We start from the raw sequence: 23,801 nt of genomic DNA on the forward strand, positions 1-23,801 counted from the left end.
TGCTAACGATACTCAATCCACATTGAGATATTTTTCAAATCTATATATTTGCAGACAATATTTCAACATGTTGATATTATTGCATTAAACGTAAATATTAGCGCGCGATAATGGATGAATGTTGCAAGTGAATGATGTAAACTTTATATCTTTTTCAAAAAAGTTCTGGTCTTTTGCATGGATAAATTCGACTGTGGAGATTTCAATTCTGTCTTTGCAAACGATGCATTTATTTCGCAAAAAGAGTTGTGTAAGTGTTAAAAAATGAAGGTCTATTGACGATATATTGGATAAATAGAGTGAATGTTGCAAAATTTCACACTATTTGGTTCCTTTAAATCTGAAACTGTTTCTTGCGTTCTTTGCAAGACTCCTACGAGGCGTATATCACGCCGCGTGTTTCAAATGGAGTGCAAGGAGTACGGTTGCGCGGTATGGGTGAGACCACAATACGGTAATATGAGTCGGTTTAAGTTTTTTGTACGTGTAGTAATGCGCGAAGATGGATGCGCAATAGAAAAGTGGGAGTAAAAAGGTTTTTGAATTGCGAGATGACTATGTGTACACGACTGTAACTCTATTTTCATCCAAAATATTTACGTACATATTTGTCGTACATACATAAATTATAATATCCTCAAGAAAATTCAAATCGCAGCGTGTATACCATTCGACGATTGAAATCGTCGTATCGAAATTTCTTCGTATCTATCTTATAATTTCTTTTATATCTTTACAATATATAAAACATTATTTTTAACATACGTTAAATCATATACATACAAAATTATTATACTTAGCACATGTTGAGGTACAGTAATTATAAGTATCTTATAAAAATATTTGTATATCACATTTGTTATCGAGAATGTGAAATCTTTACATGACGTGTCTTAAACTAACGTACAAAACAGATCCCTGTATCAGTTTTTATCGCAGTTTTCTCAGTATACTCCTTCCATTCCAATATTTCGACAGACATCTCCGCCGATTCAAGACTTGAATGAATTATGTCGATTGTTAGACAAAAAATATAAAAATCGTGGAATAACCATATCTTGTTCGTGTAGCGTCCAATGGTTGTGTAAAGTTTAGACGAGACTTCAGTCGAGAAAAAAACATAATTGAGTACATAAGTGTAGAATACGTAAATTCAAATGTATCACAAAATAGTAATTAAACGTTGTTCATGGCTCTGATGGTTGTGATGACCAATGAGGCCATGTTTTAATTATGTTGAATAAAACATCGCCCGGGCTTAAGGTCGCAGAAACTTGTCGATGCCCTATCAGTTTATAGTCCTTCGCTATTTTACCCTTCTTTACTCCCAAATCGATGAGCTTTTTAGCGGCGTGTAGTTGCCTGTTGTTCGGTTTAACGGTGTTGAATGTGCCGATAAAAGATATGCCTATGCTGACATTGTTGTAGCCGAATGCATGAGCCCCGATATAATCCCAGTCTCGGCCAATGTACACATATCCGTCGCCACCCACCAGAAAGTTGTAGGCGATGTCTGACCAATTTCGAGACTCGATATGAAAAGTTTGAGCGAACCGTACACGATGGGTGCATTCCGATTGTTTTATGCATCCCTCGGTTGCCGTGTGACTAATAATCACATACGGCACGGGGAGTACCAATTTAGCCAGCGGATTCGATGGCGGTTGTGCACCCCATTCGTTACGTTCAATGAACCGTATGTTCTCCACTATTGGACCTTTAATGGACATATTAAAGGTCAATGTTCGTGACGGCAATTCCAATCGAAAGGTAATTGTTGAGTAAGAAATATTATAGACACATAATTACCTTCAGATATAGAGTTGTCTGAATTGTCGACGTTCGTGTCATCACCTGCAGCAGTATGTGCGACGTATACGCATGCAGTGGTCACAATAAGAACAATAAATACGGCTAAAACACAGGAGAACGCTGCGCACCTCCAACTCCATATCCAGTTTAACACTAAAATAACATTACAGCGTTATTTAACGAATAATTATTTGTAATATAGCTTAAACAGAGATAATCATCTGCCACAAGTTAAATTGCAGAAGATTTGTAAAAATTCTTCTTATAAAATGAAATATTAACCCTTTCCCAGATATCTTTTGTGTCTCGGTTGAGTATCTTCTGTCTCATTCAAATCTATTATTGTGTCGCAATTATTCCTCGTGCAGTTTCGCCAATCTGCGCCAGAATAAAAATACGTGCAAATATTTTTAATTGTTAAATTATACGATAATAAGAATAGCTTAGATTAATTTGTTTAGATATCGAATGCACGATACAATTGATTTGTGAAATATACGTACGGTTTATTCTGACACGAAGAAAACTGATGCAAGAATCGTAATTGCAAAACATTTTGTTAGCGCACGAAAATATACGATTTGTAAAACTAAGACAATTAAAGGCTGGATCTCTTTTTTAGCGTTCTCCAAAACGTCCTTTTGTCTTCATCAGTCACAGCACAGTGCTACCAAATGTTAAATTAATTGTTTTATCAATCAATGTTTCGTCACAGATACTTCGAGACAGGATGTTAGCTATCGTTACTTCCTCTGATTTGTCATCGACTCCATTAAATAATCATCCAAAGATAAAAATTTAGTAATTGCAGAAGCTTTTCGAATTTGATAAAAAAAGAGATTTAATTAACACGAATCCGGGAGTTTTACGTCCACCGATTCAGTAATGAGCGATTTAGATAAACCGTTCTAACATTCTGCAAGCTGTTAAAACACGATTGATAAGATTTGCTATATTGATTTATTCTTAATCACATTCACATGCGTAGCAGATCAAATATTTTACTAGGTATGCCCAGAATAGATACGCTATTAATAAGTATATTTTAATCGACATCTGTTAAATAGTTTAAAGAACTATAACATATATTTTCTGGTCTGAATAAAATCATGAAAATTATTTAGAATTTCTAATTTATATCTTTTAAACAGAATGTTTTACATTATCCCCGGAAAATAATATGGAGTAACGACAACAACCGGACTAGTTTAACGAGTCCGTAATTGGAAAACGATCCTAAATTATAAGACTTCATAATTGTACAACTAATAACTACAATATCCGTGAGGTAGTCAAGGTAAATGTGATAAGAGTCGGTAAACAAGCTAGTCGAATTTTTGCTTTCGTACAACGTAGAATTTCGTTCCGATAACAGTAAATGGACACAGTGCTTTACTCGTTCCATAAAACGACGAACGGTTCTCAAACAATTGATAAAATCAGGACTTTGAATTCCTAAGGAACCTGTTTATAGATAGTGTACGGTACTAGACTTGAAATAATTGTTCTTATAATTTGGCTTGTAATTAGCTAATGCATTTATTCGATTCGATAAATCTATAATATTTACTAATCGATTCAACTTTTAATTTCTACCTTATCTCGTCTTTTTACTAAACTGATCTTCTATTCTTTGAGTATTTCAACAAAATTGCATTCACATTAGAGCTAGTCAAAAATATTAACAATTGACTTATCAGAGACTAATTTATACTTTTTTAAATAACTGCACTACTTAAAAAAAATTTCAACAAGCAATTTGAAGGATTCTAACAAGCAGAACTTATCAGTTTACGAATAAAATTGTTATTGTTACACACAAATCAATCAAAAAACCTTTAATTCTTAGTAGACTACACACAAATACCAGAAGAATTTATATGGGGAAATGTTAGGCCCATAAGTGGCCCATCTTCGTATTTCTATCCTATTTCGTAGTAAAATTTAATTTAAAAAATTTTTAAATCATTTATCACAAATTACATTAACACAGTTTTCTTCACTTTTTACTTCGAATTTGTCATGATTCCAATATACTCATCAATCATGTTAAAATCCTCCTGCCAAGTTAAGCATGTTGCTATAACATTTCTAATTTGATAACACATTTAACTGTTCCTTGCCCTAGCACAGATAACTTTTATTTTACACAAAAATGCAGTGTTGACACGTTAATCTGTGATTTTCAAAAAACGTTAAATCGACACCGACAGATAAAGTATTAATCTTAGCTTATGAAACACCAATGACAATTAAGTACCTTTCTGGCGCAAGGTGAGCGTGACGTTAGGTGAATCCGTCGAGCCATTTCCGTTTGGACTAGTATCACACTTAGGAGAAGTGCCATTCTCCTGTATCGAAATAGGATTGTTGTACACAAACTGTTTTATGGTCACCGGACCCTTGTAAAACGTTTTGTTACCGAGATGCACGTTCGTCGAGTTCTTAACGCGCACTTCACCAAAGTTCGACGGATCGGCACTTGGTAGCACCAAGTTACCATCTGCAGTGGTCACTTGCTGCTGTTGCTGTAGCACTATCGGTGCGGGTATATCGGGTATCCACTCATCATCTTCTGTATCCGTTTCTTCTTCTTCATCGTCGTCGTCGTCGTTTCCTACTTCGCTGCACTGAGTAGAGGAACTGGCAATGCTATCGCCCCCAGGGATTATGAGCGCGATATCTTTCGGAGACGTGGTCTCTTCGCGGCAATCTTCAGGTTCGTGGCACTCAATCACGATATCGCAATTTGTTGGCTCTTGGATGTCCGTCTGGCACCGGTTCCCGTCTGTTTCCTGATGTTGCTGCACCGATGTCACCATACCAATGCACTGAACAAGAAAAGAGTGCATCAGCTTCGGAAATGACAACGCCACTTCTTTGGCTACTCAGAGATTAGTGCCGCATAGCTGTTGAGACTTCCGGGTGAGAAGGGGGGATTGTAAAGAATTATAAAATCGAAGAATACGTTCCCAAGTAATATAGTAAAATAATATAATTATCTCGATTTTGTAAAATGAGTAGAAAACAAAATTATGAAGTACCATTATACTTCATACGAACAAAAGTTTATTTTTGCTGAGCTCTATTTTTTGTAACTGATACTGAACATTATTATGTCGCATGCTGGTACTGAACATTATTATGTATCATTAAAATGGTACTTTTCAGTAATACTATCGATCAAACGTTGAAGTAGTTATTTTATAAGGACACCGTTCACCCAAAAAACTCAACAGTAATAAGCTAAAGTTAAAAACTCACTTAAGGTTTTTAATGGATGATCAAATCACACAAACACCAATTCATTAACACTAAATGTTGGACTTAATTAATTCTATCAGAAATGGTATTTAGAGTTACCGATATCCGTAAAATTAGAATTTTTAAAGATGAAGACTCGTGGTATTATCCTATTACATAAATGTATTATTTGAACTCGCTAATGAAAAATTTATTAATTTTTAAAACATAAAAGGGCGTATATATGATTTGGCAAAGTTAACGTGATTCTATCTAGTATAACTTGATTGTAACTGCAATATTTTCGTTCCCTGACGATTCTTATACTGCTTAATAGCGTGCTAAGTATGCTTTAAAAATAAATTTAAGAGCTAAAAACGAATTCATGCTGATCTTATAGTCAAAATATACCGGTCGTTTATTTGACCTGTATCTGCTTACTTTCACGTCGGGAATTTCCAATGCCTACTTTCCGTTCCGATATAAACATTTGATCGTGGGCTTCTTTGTCGGAAATTATAATCAATACCGAGCACGTGTACGTGCACGTGCGTTTGTATCAAATACATGAAAAAATTACAAAATTGCAAATACAATAAAGTATCTACTTCGTAAACTTGATATTATCGTTTGTCAAGCGCTATTTTGGTTCTTCGAAGTGATTTTTAATATATCAATCACATCTATCATATATATTAATAATACTCAATATATAAATTATTTATATGTGAACGATACTCAAAATAGGTACATTTTTTTAATGCAAGGTTTTCAAAATTTAGATAATATACAAATCTTGTGATATGCACAATAATGAGTCCATATAATTGTTAAATAATAATGTGCTCTTCGGTTTATTCAAATTCGGTGGACCTTTACATCGAGATAAGATATTCTGTTATATTAGGTTAATGATTCCTACTAATATTCAGCAAACCACACAATTGCTTCTATTACGTGTAGCCCGTACTCGAGTATTCTAGGACATTTCGCGTATCTTCCCGTCTATTTTGCATATTACGTATCTATCCAGGTACGTGATATGACTGTGCTAACAGACAACAGTACTCGAGAGAAGCGAAAACACGAAAATTCAATACGTCTGTTTCTTTTGTATTCTTTCATCCTTCCTAAAATTTAGATTACACAAACTATATGCACATATCAAGGGAATTCATGCGATCGAAAAGATATATTCAGTAAATTGTCGAGAATATTCCAGGAACTCATTAACGCGCTCGACTCGGAGAATTCATTTAGAAAGTCCGAAATTCCAGCTAGAGTTTAGTATAATGGCTTACAGCATTAAGTGAACCGGCCTAAATGTTTCGAGAACTTAATACTTTACCGACCGGACGTAAAAATTTAGCTTAATGTTAAATTTCCGTTTCTATTTTACTTTTATTCATTTTATTAATCGTGAGAGATATGTAATATTTAGAAAATTACATAGTAACATTGAAGCTTACGATAGTAGCTGCTAACACGTTTATCCTAATCATTGATCACTATGATAATGGATTAATAAGCTACCAATCGAGCGAAAAAGCCGATTTATAGGCTACCGGTCGGTAAAGTGTTAAGAACCATCAACATGCCTTACAATTATAATAATATCATGATTACGAATATTGGAACCATTTTCTTCTCTGCTGACCACGTCTTATTTCGAGTATCGTCTAGCATGTTTATCGCACTTCCCCGGGCTAAAGTTCATCGTGTTCCGCACACTTAATGCGATTAACGAATATGCCTCAACACTAAAATCGGGGTACTCGGAAACGAAATCTTGAAGATGATACCGTAGATGAAAAGATTTTATGAACGATGGAAAACATAACGAAACGCTTGTTAGTCAACGCGGTTGTTTTTCCAATAATTTATACGACGAAAAACAAATTACCTCGCACGAATCATCGCATTCGTTGTTTGGATTCAGTTCGTCAGCGTTCGATGGCCATCAAGTAATGGGCATGGCATCTCTTAGCTCCTTCGTCGTTGATCACAGAAAAAACTCTCGGAAAATCATTAAAAAACTATCGTAATTATTGGAACTGGTCGCGCACGGCGCGTATACGATACCGGGTATTGTTCCACGGATTATTACCACTCGATCACGGGATCCACGTTAACGATTTCATCACAACTCGATGGCACTGTCGCTCGCACTGTCGGTGATGGTAGCGCGCATCCCGAAGGTCATCGTCAAAGCCTGAACTGGTTCTTTTCCTCGATGCCAGTTTGCCGTGTTAAAAATAAAAGGAAATCAGATGCGAATAACTGGGAGTCGAGGGAACCACTCGGGGGACGCGGCTACAGATAATTACGCGTGAATTTACGGTCGATCCGCGGCCTTAACATCTTGCAAAAGCGTATCCCACTGACAATGAGCACCGTCGTTACACGACTCTACGTCACTACTCCGTGACGTGCGATGAGATTCACGGAAGACTTCTTGACTGGCGCCTATGGAGAAGGAAATATTCGAGACCTACTCGAGATTGGTTGCCGCAGTCAATAGCCGAACGAGACTCGCGGTCTCGTGGAGAAAGGCACACGCCCCGCGACTTTCCTCTGTCGTCTACGATAAAAAGATTTTCAGTTTACGTGGGGATCGTCAATCTGATCGGGTCGGATCGACACGATTTTATCTATCCGCGGTTCTTTGCGACGACAGACTGGTGCCTATGCGACAATCCAGCCGCGAAATCCCGTGCACCCCACTCTGCAGACTTTTCCGCGTCTGCAACTGGAAATTCTGCTCATGATCGGCCGATTAGTATTGCAGTGTAACGCCGATTGTGGTCGCGCAACATATTGATTATTACTCCAGGGATCTGGTGACCGCAACGGTCGATGATGATCCATCTCCTGTTACGACGCTGGCTTTCCCAACTTTCAGAACAGATTGATTGTTCGGTTGATTATTGTCTGGCCGGGGAATTCTAAACTCGTGAATAGAGTTTACAGCAAACTGATAAGAAGTATTCGTGTTTGTGGGAAATTATATCTGCCCGCACTATGCATGCATATACGTATGTACATGCATGCATAAGCAATAGTAGATCTTGGGAAGAACTTCCAGGAAATGAGCAATCTCATTTAAACCACAAAAAGTGTGATGTACGCTTGAATTTTTCATTTTAACTGAATGGTTATTAAGAGTGCGCAGCTGTAAAGTTGCTGTAATGTACATTATTCTATGTTCGAGATTATAAATCAAGCTAAATTATTAAATTATTATTCCTTATTTTTATATGAAACTACACATAGTTTTTAATTATGTGGTTTTAAAACTTATCCAGCAACAAAGAGAGTATGAAATTGTCAACTTTAATTCTGTATTCAATTTGTAGATTGAACATATACTTAAGATCCATACAGATATTGCAAGCAAACTTGGATATATTTGAAATATATAATATTTCAAACAGTGTGCAGTGTAATGTATAATTATTTCAATGCTTGTGATCAATTTTGAAATTAAAGTCTTTAAAGAAAACTTTTAAAATTTGTCGGTAACGTAACGAACGATACTTATCCTTAAACTTTGAATATACAGATGTGAAACTTTTCGTTTTGTTACGTGTTCACTATGTGGCGCTGTAAGCACTACAGGCATAGGACCTACTCCTATACCTTTTTCTTACTTCGCATGTGGTTATGCTGTTTTACTCGTTATTTTCTCTCTTGACGTAGCTCGATCCATTAGCGAGGGTCAACATAGCATTTTCTTTGTTTTCATTGGATGACGAGTCGCTACTGATATACGATCCACTGTGGATTAGGTTAGCAATAAAATGGTGGGGATGTGTGCGCCAGTTTAGGGAGTGTAAGAAACGTGCTCATACTGTATATATGTTGTTAAAAGGATGATGCGCCTTGAAGCATCGAAGTATATGTAAACATAAAGTACGAATGGTTCTGTGGAATATTTGTGGAAAAAAGAAAAGATTTATATACTTGCTTTCGTTACATGCAAAACATGGTGTACTTACACTTCCCATCGAATTTAACAGAGGAGGAGTTGATGTTGCAAGCGAAGTACAACAAACTTAAAAGAAAGGTATGCAATAGGTTATATTTACAAAAAGGGGTATATTAATAATGCTGTATTAGTTACCGAATTTATAAGTTATTTATCTGCATAAACTATTATTGTTTTCGTAATTTTCATTCGTTTTCCTCTTTAATTTTTCAAGAAAAAGGCTCTGCAAGATCTGAAAGCACCCAAACAAGAAGTAGAAAGGATACCACAAGCTCCAAAACGACCAACGGAAGCAAGGGATGCCAGAGAAGTTGCTAAAAAATTGATAAAATCTGGAGTAATCACAGCTCCAAAGACCCCCAAAAGACCTGAGCAATCATTTAAAAGGCCGCGTGGTTTAGTGAGAAAGTTAAATAGCACTGAGAAAACGGTTAGCTCTTACCAACCATTCTCTGCAACACAAATGGAAGAGGAAGAGACAGAAACTGTGAGACCAAGAGTTAAAGACTTGTACGAAAGTTTTGTGAGTGCACAGGATACAGAAGATCGTGTTAGCGGTGATGTGCAATCACCATTAAAACCAGAAACAAAACCACGTGCTGGGAACACAATATTTGTCTGTGGTTACAAAATATCTGAGGATTTCTTGAAGAAGCATTTTGCAACGTTTGGAAGTATAATTAATATTTCAATGGAAGCAGAAAAAAAGTATGTATACTTAAAGTGCAGATAATTTACTGGATAAGACGATACAGAGATGTAACAATGTGTAAACTCACTTTTTTAGTAGAGGATTTGTAACATTTGAAAAATCTGAAGCAGCTGAAAGGGCGATAAGTGAAATGGATGGTAGTATGGTATCCTCTATTCAGTTGAAAGTGTCTTTAGCAAGGCGACAACCTATAATAGAACCTATGAACGATGTTACATCCAGCTCAATGTGGTCACCTATTGCAGCAAATTACTCCCAAAAAAGTGCACACAAAGACAGGAGAGACTTAAAAGTATACGAAGAAGATCTTTTTGCGTGAATATAATATTTTTTCAGGCCTATAGTTCTTGTTGATGGATGTTGTTATTATCTAGTTGTAACATTTAAGCCTCCTTCCAAATTAAATTATATATAGTCTTTAATGTTTATAACAATTCGAAAAATATTCTTTTGGCGTTATGTAAACGTTGCGATACTGCGTTAGTATCACGCATTCGTAGTCTAGTCGTATAGTTAATTAGTGTAGTTTATTTTATCGCTCATAACTTTACTGGCACGTTCTAACATTAAATATGTGCTGGGCAGTGTAATGTTTGGGCATACAACAAAAATAATGGATTGTAGGAGATATATTGATACAAAAAAAAAGAAAGAAAAATTAATCATATTTTTCTGGTTTCGGTATTAGGTACTTGTAATTAACATACTGTTTTTATACATATTTGTCTCTTAATCATTAAGTACAAGTGTCTCGTTACAAATTATATTCGAAATCATGTTCTCACTGGTATCAGTCACTCGTCGTCACGTATAGCATTATCAAGTATTCCTTGATTTTCAACGGTATGATAAGATGTTCAACAATTGACTGTTTCCATTTGTTCATCAAGAATCAATTCAATTTCAGACGTTCTTAATTGTTACCATTTTACCATGGTCCTAATTCTACATATTACGCTTTTTGTTGGAGGTTGAATCGTGAATATATAAAATTGATTTACAAGAATAGGGAATTTCAATAAATATAGAACGTAGAGCAATTCACGGGGTCTTTATATCCATAATATACTGTCAGCAATGTTATCCACATTTGTCGTTCGTTTCGGCAAGGGATACATTAGTCTTCCATCAGTTCCTGAAGATCGCGTATAATATTCGCGGTCTTTCTCATATTACTCTTGCTATTTGGGCGGATTAAAGTAATCCCAGTGGTGATGGTGGGTCACCGACCTCGTGTTGCTGAAGAAAAATATCAGCAAGCCCGCAATCAAGACCATCAGAACGCACAACACCAGCTCTAATTCACGAACTTTTTCTCTAGTCTCGTCGACGCCCACCACGGACGACAAATGATCTACGAATCGCCTGGTCCATTTCAAGACCGCCACCCGGAGGACTCTGATCAATTGTCTGACGCTATCGGTAACACTTGGCTCGACACTTGGTTGGCGATGAGTCGCCAGAGAAAGAAAGTGGGCCGGAACGTCTGACACCGGGAACGCTATCAGATGTGTGCCGCCTAAAGGGAACGAGGGTGTGGGAGATATGGAGGACTCTCTGTGACTCTCCCTATCAGAAAGCTCCCTGTAGGAGGAATAAGAGATGACAGCGCGTTGCGGTTGCATCTCGTTGCTCAATACACCATGACCGTGACTCGTCACAGTGTCCGGGGTATCCGGTGTGACGGAAATCGCGGGTGGCAGGGACCTCACGGGGGACGCGGTCTGCCTGGTCCGCGAGATACTGATGGGGGATGGTGATCGCGACCTGGTCTTGCGGGACTTTGCTTGTGTCAGCTCGGGGGAGCTCTCCTTGTCCTTAGGTTCTGCATCTAGTCGCTCAAATTCCGGGGGCGGCACTGACTCTGTCGTTTCGACTTGGTCCTCCCAGGTCTTCTCTTCCGTGGTCTCTGTGGACGAGAGGGGGGACGGGCGGGATTCTTCCACCGTGGGTCGCTTGGCTGTGGCCGAGCTCAAAGAAAGGGGGGTTTCTGAATCAGAAATTCGTAACGGCTTATCTTCGATGTTTTCTAGGACTGGGGGTGATTGTGTGCTAGGACTATGGATGGCTCCGTCCCTCGGTCCTACAGGAGAGACTGTCAATGTATGATGTGTTACCGGCAACTCCCTGACCTCTACTTGCGCGACCGTTAGTGTATGTGTTATGGATGACATGCTGTCCCTTGGTTCGACTACCTCTCTGTTAACAACCTTTTGATCCTCGATCGACACCGGTCTGTCGGCGTCCTCGGGGCTCTGCTGTCCGATGCTGGCTCGGTCCTCCGGCTCCCGAGGAACACTCTGCCTCTCTGTAACGGGAATGTCTGCCTTGGTCTCTGCCACCGCCGTTTTCCTCCCTACCGAGTCCTCCTGGGCCCGAGCTGCCGCCACAGTCTCCAAATGGCTTCTTATGGCAATCAATTCCTTCACGATCGAGGGGGACAAGCTCTCCTCCAGTCCAGCCCCGATGTTCTTCAGCTCGGATGTGGTGATCACCAGCGCGTCCACCTCGGACGCGACGATCTTACCCGCGTCTATTTGCGACACGCTCAGTCGATCCACTCTCAAGTCGCCTACTTCGAGGTTGCTGATCCTGACAGGCTCATCGGATAGTAAAGCGGAGCGAATCGACCGTATCAGCGCCTCTTCATCCCTTGTCATTGTCTCGCGGCTTGGTTCTAGATCCGGTGCAGATAAGTGTGTGTCCTCTAAGCTCTCCAGCTCTCTGGTAGGAGATGGAGCTTTCAACGATACAGTGTCGAAGCCAGTACCAGGCATTTCGTCTTTGCGCGAGCGTTGAGGCAACGGTAACGGAGGAACTGGCGGAGCGGTTATACTCAAAGGAGTCGGTATTCTTTCGGTGGACACCATGATCTGGGAACCAGAACTCGATGGCGCGACAACCAGCTTCGCTTGCGTGACTTCTTCTTCGATAATCATGTCGTCGGGCAATGGGTCCGTTTGCGTGGCCGTCGTGGTCTCCATGGAGAAATCCTGACTGAGGGGTGCGGACCGGTCGAGCGATTTCTCTTTTCTGGTTCTAGGAGGCCTTGGCGGAGCAGGCAAAGGTCGCCTTTGCATCTTGCTGAGCACCTCCGTGCTGCGTAGGTCCTTGTGCTCCCCGCCATCGGAGTCTATCTCGATGTAAGGCGTGGACTCGGTTGGCTCCAATCCCACGACAAACGTTTCTGACAAAATCTCGGTGTCCTTAGTCCTCCCAGGACCCAATGTACTGTAAGCACGTAGAGGTCGTTTCGGAGGAACAGGTTTTGGTGCGGTAGCAAACTTGTCCTTTTTCCGCCTTGGTGGTGGAGGTCTGGGTGGTTTCTCGCGTTTCTCGATGATCGCGTAGCCAGATAAGTCTCGCCCGTAGTCCATGTCATCCGGGGGGATATCCTCTTCCACGTAGCCGGCTTCCGGCAGCGATTCAGCCCCGTGCGAGGTTCTGTCTTCGTCCTGAGCCACGGAGGTTCCTCTAGACCTGGACCTTCTCTTCGGCGGGACCGGAACTGGTGGTATGTACTCCTCCGCCTCTCGCAAACGCATTTCAATATTGTCTACGCTTGCTGCTAGGATCTCTTCAGCAGTGTACACCTCATCATCGGCCAGCAGTTGGTCGGAAGGTACAGGTGGTAACGACTTCCCACGGACTCCGTTTGTTGCACCCCATTCTCGGTGACCATTGCAAATTGGTCCACCATTTATTTGTTCTCCGGTAGCAAATGGGTCCTTGCGCGAGCGTTTCCGACGAGTGGGGACCACCGGCGGAGGTGGAGTAGGCGAAGGTGGTCGAGGCGGCTCCAGCGGTCCTTGAGACTGGCTGCGTTGGGAGGACTTCGACTTTCTGCGCATCGGTTTTACCACCACGATGTCGTCCAACGGCTCGAGCGGAATTTCTTGCAGACCTTCCGCTTGGTAGACTATGCGGTGTCGAGAGTCGCTTCTGGTTCGTTCGCGGAACTGATCGTCCGCGGACTCGCTTCTGCGGACTCTGTTCGGATCCCTTTCCGGCCTGACCGGTGACTTCTCCTCGAAAAACTCCTCCTTCAGTCGCTTTCGCATCGCTCGATTCCGGTTAAGACGTGCCGGAGGAATGGGCGCCAGCTCTTCGTCTGCTAGCGCGTTGCCGGTGCTTGCTCCAAGATCGTCTCTGAGCTCGTGCGTCAGATACCTGCGGGGGTTCAAGTCCTCCGGTCTGATTCCTCCTGCTTGGGCGAAGTACGCGTCGAAGTCGATCTCATCGATGACCCCGCGACGCCGTCGATCGCAGGAGCTGCCGCTCGAGTGTTGCTGCTCTCGGTCCGACTGAGCGGACGAAGGCTCGGGCTCTTCTTCCTCCATCTCGTCGTCGTACTCTTCTTCCTCCTCTGATGGGGTCTTGTGTACCCCGTACCTTCTCGGGTCGACTGCCGCGAAGCTTTCGTAATGGCCGTCCTGCCTGGCCCTCATCATTTCTTCCAACGACCGTGACCGTGTAATGGGTGTAAACTCTTCGATCGGCTCGTCCTCCGGTACCCAATCCTCCTCAACCTCCTCTATGGCCTTCTTCGTGTCTTTGTATTTCTGTTCCAGCTCCAATCGTTCTCTTTCATAGGACTCTTCCTCGGTTCGAGGTGTCTCTGATCGTGGAGCATCCTGGCGGTCGGATCTTTCTGTGGACTCCTCGTAGTCCATGTACCGAATTTGCTCCAATCTGCGCTTCTCTTCCCATGGCAACCCTGCCAGTGCCTCTTCCGTTATACTGATGGACAGTCGGGGCTCTTCCATCGAGGGGTGTCGCCAAGGATGCGATCTCTGCACAACTGTCTCCGCGTTCGGTCGGTCCTCGTCGATGTACGGCGTGGTTTCATCGAACCTTTGCGCCCAGCTTGGCCGCCTCTTCCGCGTTCTGGGGAACGTAGCGTTCTCCGCGGACTGTGCTCGCGAATCCTTTGGCGTGGACGTCGCATACTCGGCTTTGGCCTTCGATTTCTTGTCGAAGATGCGGGGATACGTGGCGAAGTGGAAGATGTTCTTGCGGGAACCGACCGACTCGGTCGACGGCTGCTCGTCGGACGGCGTTTTCTTCGCGCGGGTTAGAGCATTCGGCAGGCGTATGTTCGGTTTCTTTAAATTGAACTTCGGTCGTTCCGGCAGGTGGAACTTGGACCGGTCCGGCAACGAGAATCTTGGACGATCCGGCAAGCTGAATCTCGGCCGGTCCGAGAACGACGATCTGATGCGCTCCATCCGGCTCGGTCTCTTCTCGGATCTCGACCTGTCCGATCGGCTGCTCCCGGTCGATTTGACTTTCTCGGGCTTGGGTCGGTCCGCGAATGCGAACGACGGCCGCTGAATGTTCTTCAAGCGTGAACGCAGCTTGCCGGCCTGCGACTTCAACCGCTGAGGGAAGCCGCGGGCACCGCGACGCAGCGGCAGCTCTTCCAATGCCAGCGAGTCTACCTGAAATAAAAGAATTGGCATCGTTCAATTCACTAAGCCTCGTTCACATACGCGATCATCGCTGGTTAATTATACGAGGAAGGAACGCGGTTTGTAACATAACAAAAGTGCTTTGTGGCTTGCTTGAACAGTCACGAGGTGGTTTGTTTGTTCGTACGTGCCCGCACCTGCTAGCTACAGACGTTGTTCCTAAACTGTGGATCTTATATTCAGAACAGACATTCTTTTTATCAAATATGGCGAACAAAAATTGTGTTATCGCATTGGTAATTTTAATTAAATAATTAGGCGAGGCAGAAATAAATGAAAATAGACTGGAGTCTCAGTTGATACTATTTCGTAAGCGATTCATGCTGATGACTTTATTTTAACTAGTCAACGCTTCAACTCTAACTATCCTTATAACTAATCTTATTTTGAAGGCGAAACTCAAAACAATAAGCCTATAGTATAGATCTGTCTACTGTACTATACTCTAAGATGGGCAGCTTACTTATAACGAGTAAATTTAAATGTATAGAATATCTTAAATATATAGAACGAGCGTTTCCTACATTTCGCCTAATGAAGAGCGCTTCATTGACTACCACAATGGACAAAAATGCTAATATAGCATTTGTAAAATATTTTTGCATTGAGCAATAACTGCGGCGTAAATCAAGATGGTAATATATATCAGCTGACCTACTCTGTATACATTTGTGACACGAAATGCTCGCGGAGATGGGATGAGACACTAATGACTTCGAGCCTGACAAACGGAATGCTTTATTGCTCGCGTTGCATCTATGTTCTTCTCCGTCCAAAAATAAAGGTACGTATTGTCGAAAATCGATTGTTTCATGGTAGCCAAGTTCGCCGCGCATTCCTCTGCATTGTTTAGGTCTCTGCTGACAACCGCACGCGTTATGCACCGAGAGTGTAAAAATAAATGTAACACAGTGGGCACGTTTACGTGGTTCTCGTAAACGAGCGACCCCACTTTTAAGTTGAGTATACAAAATGGTTCATGTGGGACAATGGAATCAGGTGTCTTTCGCAGTTCTGGATGTGGGAGAAAATTATTCGGGACGTTGAACAATGTTCTATAATTTCACAATTTCAAGGAGAGAGAGCAACTGCTTGCAAGTAGATAAACTTTCGATTAGGATGTTAATAATTTCTCATTTTTAACGGAATTGCACAGGGTACTACTGCAGAAATTAGCGTACTGAAATTGAACGTATATTAGGCGATATTTGTTGATCTTGTACAAGACCAGGGAATTATCCCAGTAGAATGACTGTTCATGATTAATCTTTTGTATTCGTATTTTTACATTTGCAGTCATTTTTTAACTTCAATATATTTCTTCCAATGAATAATCATTTTCGTATCGTATATATATCAAATTGGTCTCAATGCCCTCATAATACTAACAACTTTGCCCTTACAATACTCACAACTCTCATTTTTAGGTAAAAATTATTTTTAAAAATGATGTAGCAATTCTTAATCGGGACACAGATACGCCATTTGAGTTTAAATCTACGGTAAAATTTCTTATTTCCGTATATTTTCTCATGCGGAATTACATTTGCAGACACAGTAGAAGCACGATTATCAGGCTCTCCGATTTAAGATTTTTCGATTGTCCAAATACGTTATACATATAATCAGCTAAATTTAGGGTAATCCACATGCAGAACAATTTCCATTATAAATCGATAGAAATGAAATCTGTCACTATAACTTACTATTTCATTATCCGAACACTCATGTTCACTTTTCCGAAATGTCTTAAACGAACACTGTGAAGCCTCCAGTATCCGAAGTAATGGAATTAAAAATCCAGTATACTTTCTCACTTCATCTACATTGCGATCGGGACGATTGTCACTTTCATGGATCCCCTATCCAAGTACACCCGGCCAATTTCGGAGAACGAAATAGCAGAATAGATTACGTTCTAGCATCGTAGGAACCGTATTTTCTTTCGAGCCGCGACAAAATTAAGCAGCAAAAGCTAGGTTTCGAGGTTCGGCGTGTCGGTAATCCGACTTGTAGTCAGAAAAAGGTGATTAGGAGCATGATCTAGATTTCGCAGAAGCTTCAGGTGTATCGCAAGAGGCGCGGAGTTTAATGGGCCAGAGCGACACTTCTGCGGCCGGTTGTGCCCGCCGAAAGCGTCGTGGCCAGAAATAGCCGCGGATTGCTCTCCATCGATTACTTATGCCGGTATTGCTTTTTTTTTCGCGAACGGTAAAGCCGAACCGGGTTCGAACTTTCCACATGTTTTATGTAACGCGAGCGCCGATCGATCCTATGATCGAACGATACTGGTCGATCGCTGAGCGTTCAGCCACGGTCGATCGTCGCTTCTACGGGGAATGGATATTTTCGAGGGTGTGGTGCAATCGATGGGAAAAACCCGAGAACATTCTGGAACGTTGCGACGCGGTTGCACAATCCCTCCGGACAGTGACACGTTGGCTCCAATGCTTTTTATACGCGTGTTTCGCTAAATATAGGCCCGGTGGGCAACAAACGGAAAACGCCTCGCCGCTCTACGTGCAACCTCCGTCGATGCGGTTCCCTCGTTCGTTTTATACAATGTTGTCGTCCGTGTGTGCTCAGCCGCCACCTTGATTAAGAATCGCGCGGCGTCTCAGGAACGTCCACCTTGCCAGTTTTTTATCGTCCGAACGCTACGCGATCCGATATACTTCGCGATTGCAACAGGAACAACAAAATACGATCGAAGAATCTTCTGCGCACCGGGCGGCAATAAAATAACCGTGATCTCTGAAGTTTATTTTGCGAAGGTGTTCCAAATTATGTTCTCATGCTCCCGCGATTGTCTAGCCCGACGCGAGTGGACACGCCATGCGTGAAAATAACTGTCGGGATCTGGTTTCATTCCGCTAAACGCCCATGTCGTGGATTTTTCGAAGATGAACGTAGAATATGGAAATAAGGAGTGAATAAGATCAGTCGAGTCGAAGATGATTCGGTATGAAGTGCTTTTGCACAATTGCAAATACTATATATATAATAATATTATATATTAATCTATATATATAATAATATTAAATTTTAATATAATAATATTAAAAATAATCAAAATCGTTTTAATTATGAAAAATAATTACCGAATTAATAATCCATTAATGAATGTTTTCTCTCAACAATATTTCTATTGATGTTATATTACAGACGTCCAACGATAAAATCGTAACTATATCTGTTTTCTATTATGGTCTATGATAATAGAGGTTTACCGATGATCCCTCTCGCGATGTTTCTAACCATCTGGATAATCGAGGTAGCACATCCGATAACTGAGGTTGCAATTTTTATGACTGGTAACGCGACAACACCTAACTTATGCGATGTAACTTATTCTCCGACGTGTTCGTATAAACAGGGATCTACCGTCCAACGAAAATCAATGTTCAAAGCGCTTACCTGACTAGTGTTGACCTCGCCGTCGGTCCTCGACTCGGCACCAGGTGTGGCAGGGCTGAGGAATCGTTCCTCCAGCCTTTCCTGCAACTGCTGCGGGGTTTCGATCTCCTCGGAGGTGTCGCCGGTCTCGACGAGTTCCCGGCCCTCCATCGCGCTGTCCTCGATCTTGCCATCCAAGGGCAGCCGGACATCGCCGGCCTGTGTCAGCTCAGGCGGCAATCGTCCTCGGTCGTCGATGCTGTCGTCGCTGTCAGCGACGGGCACCACATCCGTGTCGGTGATCCGGACGACCGGTGCCACCGCCGGTTTCGGCGACGGCGCCGCGATCGGTTCGTACTCGTGCTCGCTGTTGTAAAAAGTCACCCGTTTCTTTCTCGGTCTCACCGGCATTTTCGTTTCGGTTAGTTCGTCTTCTCTTAACGTGCCTTTGTTAGCCAGCTTAGTCAAAAATCGGAAGAAGGATCGATTGTGCCAGCGATCCCGCACGTTCAAGGTGCCGTGTTTGATCTTCGTCAGTAGGTTATTGATGGCGGGAGAATTGACTAGCGTCGTTAATTTTGGGAACATTGTTAGTTACGTACATGCTCCAATTTGCGATTTTGAAAGCGTTTCGTGCTTTCTATATTTTTGCGGATATTTTTCGCCATTTGTTAATCACGATTAAGTCAGCTGGAAATTTGATCAGTGTTCTTGATCACGATTCAGCACCGTTTTATCAACTGATTGATATCGTGTCAGTCTTCTTATTTACGACTCGGTGTCGAAGATTAACGCTTGTCTGTGCTCGATTAATACTGCTTTTTGATTCAGTCTTATAAATTATAACTTAACTAATCAATTAAGTAGTAATCTCGTCGATTGCGATTTGAATTCTCTTAATAAAACACTCGAGCAGAGTTTTGCGCGATTTAGTCTAACACAACCAGTTTCATTGCAGTCTTATCGTTCACAACCCAAGTTATAGTACCGTAACAACATAATAACAATTGCCTGTCGAATATCTAATAAATTATGTTTTGGACATTTTTATCTCTGATTAAACGTTATACAAAATAACCTGAATCAAACTTTTAGTAACATTACACGATTGTAACACACGTGGATTGATTCATGATTACTGATCTCAAGTGAGCTTTTGTAGTCACTGATAAGTCAAGGTCATTGCCGACCGCTGCAGTCAGTACGTTAAGTGGCTTGCAAAATCGACATTATGAACAATCGGAACAATTGTTGTCAATCTGGGGATAGCATCCCAACGCAATTATACAGGATCATGTTCCAGCAGCCATGACAAGCGGCTGATTATTGCGTGACCGTAACACCGGAGTCAGACGTATCAGTAGAGAAAGCAGGCATTAGTCGGCCGGGGATTCCAGCGGTGTTTCTTCGATGATATTAACGGGTTAGTTTTTTGCTGTCTGGACGCATTGTTAGTTCGAAGACGGCGTAACAGGAGGGCAGTGTTCAAGGAAGACAGAGATTCAGCTTCCATTGTTTGTGTAAGTTTCTCCGGACCTAGTGGAGTACTGTTCCAATGATAAAAATTTATGAATTTTTTTAATAGAGTACTCACAATTTACTGCAAATATAAAATAAAGGAATGCGCTAGTGCGGTATTGTGAATACGTTCACTGTCCACGTCATTGTCATCGCATAGTACATTAAAATATTTACTTTAACAATTCGTAATTATTATCTATCGACATCGTTTTATTGCGAATAAAGCTTTACTTTGAATAAATATTATTCCATAATGATAAAACTGTGTACTATACACGGTGTATGCGTAAGACAGCGAACTCACTAAAGAATGGATTGAGTGGTCATACATCAACTGCTATTTTTGGCATGACGGGAGTAGACTGTGGATATTTGTGCAAAATAAAAATTGCTTACGCTAATCGCAAGAATTTTAAATTACTTGAGAATGTCCTCTCGCTTTTAGTAATTGTAACAGTATCCTTAAATTCTTCTAATCTCGTTATAGTTTTGCATTAAAATTATTCTTGTCATAAGTGCATAAAATCCGCAGTCTATTCTAGTATCTACAAGAAGCGTAAATTATGAACAGACACAGATTATGTAACACAGACTGGAAGCTTATCAATTTGCAACATTTCATCGTAACGCGCTGTACTAAGTTTAACCCCTTGCACTATCGCTGCTTTCATGCTATGATGATTAGCATTTATTCGTATTTAATAATTTTCCTAATAGGATCAGACAATTTTTTTCGTATATTGTCTGTATTTATTTTCGTTTCTATACTTTGAGCATTTATTTTTACTTCGACGTAGAAGACATTAATGATGTTCATATTTAGTAGAGCTTGCATAAAATCTTTGCCACGAGTCTGACTCGTTATTACAATGCAAGGGGTTAATGAACGAAGACAACGATCTACAAGCGGTTACCCTCGAATAATCTTAAGAATCCTTGCACCCCACTCAGTGCCGGTCACCGTCATCTCCGATCATCGAGCGTCGTCATGATGTTCAGCGTTATCCCGATCATCGATACCGGTGTTCCCATTATCGCGATGCAATAACATGCCCACTCGATCATGTCTATCCATTCGTTCACTTTCTTTCCCTCTTTCTTCTACTTTCTCCCTCGTTTTACTCTAGCTATCTTCGTTCTCTCGCCGTCCCCGTCTATCTTCGGCACCTCTCCCTCCGCCCTCTCACTTTCATCCCTCCCTACTTTTCCTCTCACCCGGCGCGATGCTCTCTGTCTTTCTCACTTTCTCTCTCGCTCTTCCAAATGTTCCATCTGTTTAACTATCTCTTTCTCGCTCTTTCAGTCCATACCATCCTTCCTCTCCCTCTCATCGCCTTTCTTCATCGCCACTCACTTTCCCTCGCTCTTCTAAATACTGCTTCTCCCCCTCCTTCCGCCTCACCCTAGCTCTGTCTCTCCCTAATTGCGTCATCACTTTGCATTCTCTGCTCACTTTCATTCTTTCAAATATTCGCTTTCTCTTTCTGTTTTATGACTATCTTTCTGTCACACCCCCTAAAATGTTCCATCACGCTTCATCTTCCACTCACTTTCTCTCTCATTCTCTAAAATATTGTATTTTTCCTCCATCTCGCTCCCACTTTCCCACTCATCATACTACCAAACGCTCTCTCATTCACCCTCCATAATGGTCCATCCCCTTTCGTCTCCCTAGCAGTTTCTCTCTTATCCTCCCTAATGGTCCGTCTCCTTCCATCCCCCATCACTTTCTCCCCCATCCTCCCATAACTTCCCCCCCCCCCCCCCTTCCCACCGTAAGGGACGCGACAAGGGTTGAGACGGCAGGCGCGAGCGCCACGGTCGATCATTCCCAACCCTCCACGCCGATCAGGCGTTCCCACGCGAGACAGTACGCGACAAACACATTCAACACTGGCGAGAGAGCATCGTCGTGTCGTCCGCGTTCGGATGTCTGGACGCGGAACCGAGCGAGCTGACCGAGGATTCTATGTATAGCCAGCCGGGCGAACCTTAAATAGCTGCGGCAGTTCGCGAGCATAGTCGAGTCGCGTAACCTATACTACTTTGCACGGCGCAGATGTCGCATCTTTTGGCGGATTAGCAGGGCGCTACGGATTAAAGCCGGGTTGCGAGCCAACTAGCGAATTAAAGGTTCGATCAGAGCCGTCTACGCGATATCCTCGAGCGGCAATGGTCGAAGCACCAGGCGGTGGATGGTATTTGAAACAGGGGTTAAAGTAGGGTGTGAATCGACGAAATCGAGCGATGCGACGATGGGGGCGAGGGTCTAGCTACTGGTGATTACTGACCTGCAGCGGACCGCAGGTGGCTGCTGCATCGTCCTGGACGGCGGTCTACTGATGAGAGCACGTCGTTCCGGCAGAAGCGAGTCGCTCTGGTAGTACTGACAGCCGCAACGGACCTCGCGGCCGAGGCTCGACGTCGACGAGGCTCGCGAAGCGCGTCCTCGTTGATCCGACTCCATCCCCACCCCCCTAGATTCCACTTGTCCACCTCCAGTCTCCTCTTCCTCTGCCTACCTGACGGGACCACGTCGGCTATATTCACGATCGCGTCGTTCCCTCCTCCAGTGTCAGCCGTCGTTCCTCCGTCGTTGTTGTCGTTGTCGTTGTTGCGGTTCGCTCGTTGCTGTCGTCTTCGTTGTTTTTCGCCTTCGTCGTCGCAGTTGCACGAGCTCCGTGAACCCGACCCTGCGTTGCAACGCGAGATCTCACGACGACCCCGGAGAAACCGTAAGGTAGAGAAAGAGAGAGAGAGAGAGAGGGAGAGGGAGAGAGCGAGCGAGCGAGAGGAGAGATTCGGTACGAGAGAGCAGCCCGCTGCAGCGACTTCTAGCCGACTCTCTACCCTCTGGCTGTGCACAAGACCGAGCCGGACCGGACATCGGATTATTTATAGAAAGTTTTCGTGTCGGCCGCGTATCGAGACCGTGCCGGCCAGAATTCCGTCTCACCTGCCATGCGACGCCGGATCCTCGCACCACCTGGCCGCGTGCTCGGGCGAAACCACGCCGACGCTATGGGGTGCCATAGGGCGGGAATCTACGATTTCCTTTTCTGTATCGGTGCGATACACGCGTCTCGTTTCCAGCGACACTCAACGTGGCATTATTTGACGCGGCGGTATCGTAAGAGGTAACAGGTAATCTTTGTTCGACACCGTGTTCCTGTAATTGGATGTTGCTCTAATCCTTTGGCTACGGTAGATTTTAGACACAGCATATGATACTTTAATCACAACCTATACTACACGAACGAGGATCGTGTATTTTTCAAATTTATACTGAAATTGCCGAGACAATGAACTGTCTTCGGTAGTAACAATAATAATAATAATAACAATAACAGCAATAATAATGATAAAATATAATAATAGTAATAATAAAATATAATAATAATCTCTGACTGGGGTTTCCGGTTGCTTAAGGCCTGTTCACACAAGATCAGCGCGTTACTATAGTGGCCAATAACTACTTACTACTAAACTAAATGCATAGAAAAGTGTTCGAATTAATATAGTTGATCTACCGGAATGGGACTGTCTACTGGACTAAATTATTTTAATAAATATACATTACTCGTCACTCTACCAAATTATTGGCTACGTTCGAACTAATCTCTGTAGGCGCCAAAATTTTGCTTAAATTTACTGGGCA

At 42.4% G+C, this 23,801-nt stretch overlaps 3 protein-coding genes across 6 annotated transcripts; 1 reads left to right on the forward strand and 2 right to left on the reverse strand.

Moving 5' to 3' along the window:
- Positions 1–560: 560 nt before the first annotated feature.
- Positions 561–7,797, reverse strand: LOC144472810 (peptidoglycan-recognition protein LC). 2 transcript variants are annotated; one of them, XM_078186188.1, is made up of 5 exons: positions 6,959–7,797; positions 4,073–4,643; positions 2,095–2,190; positions 1,810–1,965; positions 561–1,717 (listed from the first exon to the last, which is right to left on the reverse strand). In XM_078186188.1, exons 2-5 carry the CDS (start codon positions 4,632–4,634, stop codon positions 1,188–1,190), a joined length of 1,344 nt encoding a protein of 447 aa, XP_078042314.1. In that variant the 5' UTR covers positions 4,635–4,643; positions 6,959–7,797; the 3' UTR covers positions 561–1,187. The 2 variants fall into 2 exon arrangements, with proteins under 2 accessions (XP_078042314.1, XP_078042315.1); XM_078186189.1 differs by lacking the exon at positions 2,095–2,190 and having other exon boundaries at positions 6,959–7,791.
- A 1,038-nt stretch (positions 7,798–8,835) lies between these two features.
- Positions 8,836–10,074, forward strand: Nelf-e (negative elongation factor E). Of its 2 annotated transcripts, none has more exons than XM_078187710.1 (3): positions 8,836–9,121; positions 9,258–9,751; positions 9,834–10,074. In XM_078187710.1, the coding sequence occupies exons 1-3, from the start codon at positions 9,032–9,034 to the stop codon at positions 10,072–10,074; spliced, it is 825 nt and encodes a 274-aa protein (XP_078043836.1). In that variant the 5' UTR covers positions 8,836–9,031. The 2 variants fall into 2 exon arrangements, with proteins under 2 accessions (XP_078043836.1, XP_078043835.1); XM_078187709.1 differs by having other exon boundaries at positions 8,840–9,121; positions 9,831–10,074.
- Positions 10,075–10,936: 862 nt separating this feature from the next.
- LOC144473641 (uncharacterized) lies at positions 10,937–22,962 on the reverse strand. 2 transcript variants are annotated; one of them, XM_078187706.1, is made up of 3 exons: positions 22,435–22,962; positions 18,644–18,989; positions 10,937–15,196 (listed from the first exon to the last, which is right to left on the reverse strand). In XM_078187706.1, the coding sequence occupies exons 1-3, from the start codon at positions 22,608–22,610 to the stop codon at positions 10,937–10,939; spliced, it is 4,782 nt and encodes a 1,593-aa protein (XP_078043832.1). In that variant the 5' UTR covers positions 22,611–22,962. The 2 variants fall into 2 exon arrangements, with proteins under 2 accessions (XP_078043832.1, XP_078043833.1); XM_078187707.1 differs by lacking the exon at positions 22,435–22,962 and adding an exon at positions 21,058–21,850.
- Between the last annotated feature and the right edge of the window lie 839 nt (positions 22,963–23,801).

Source organism: Augochlora pura, chromosome 7, assembly GCF_028453695.1.
Source record: "Augochlora pura isolate Apur16 chromosome 7, APUR_v2.2.1, whole genome shotgun sequence".
Classification (NCBI taxonomy): domain Eukaryota; kingdom Metazoa; phylum Arthropoda; class Insecta; order Hymenoptera; family Halictidae; genus Augochlora; species Augochlora pura.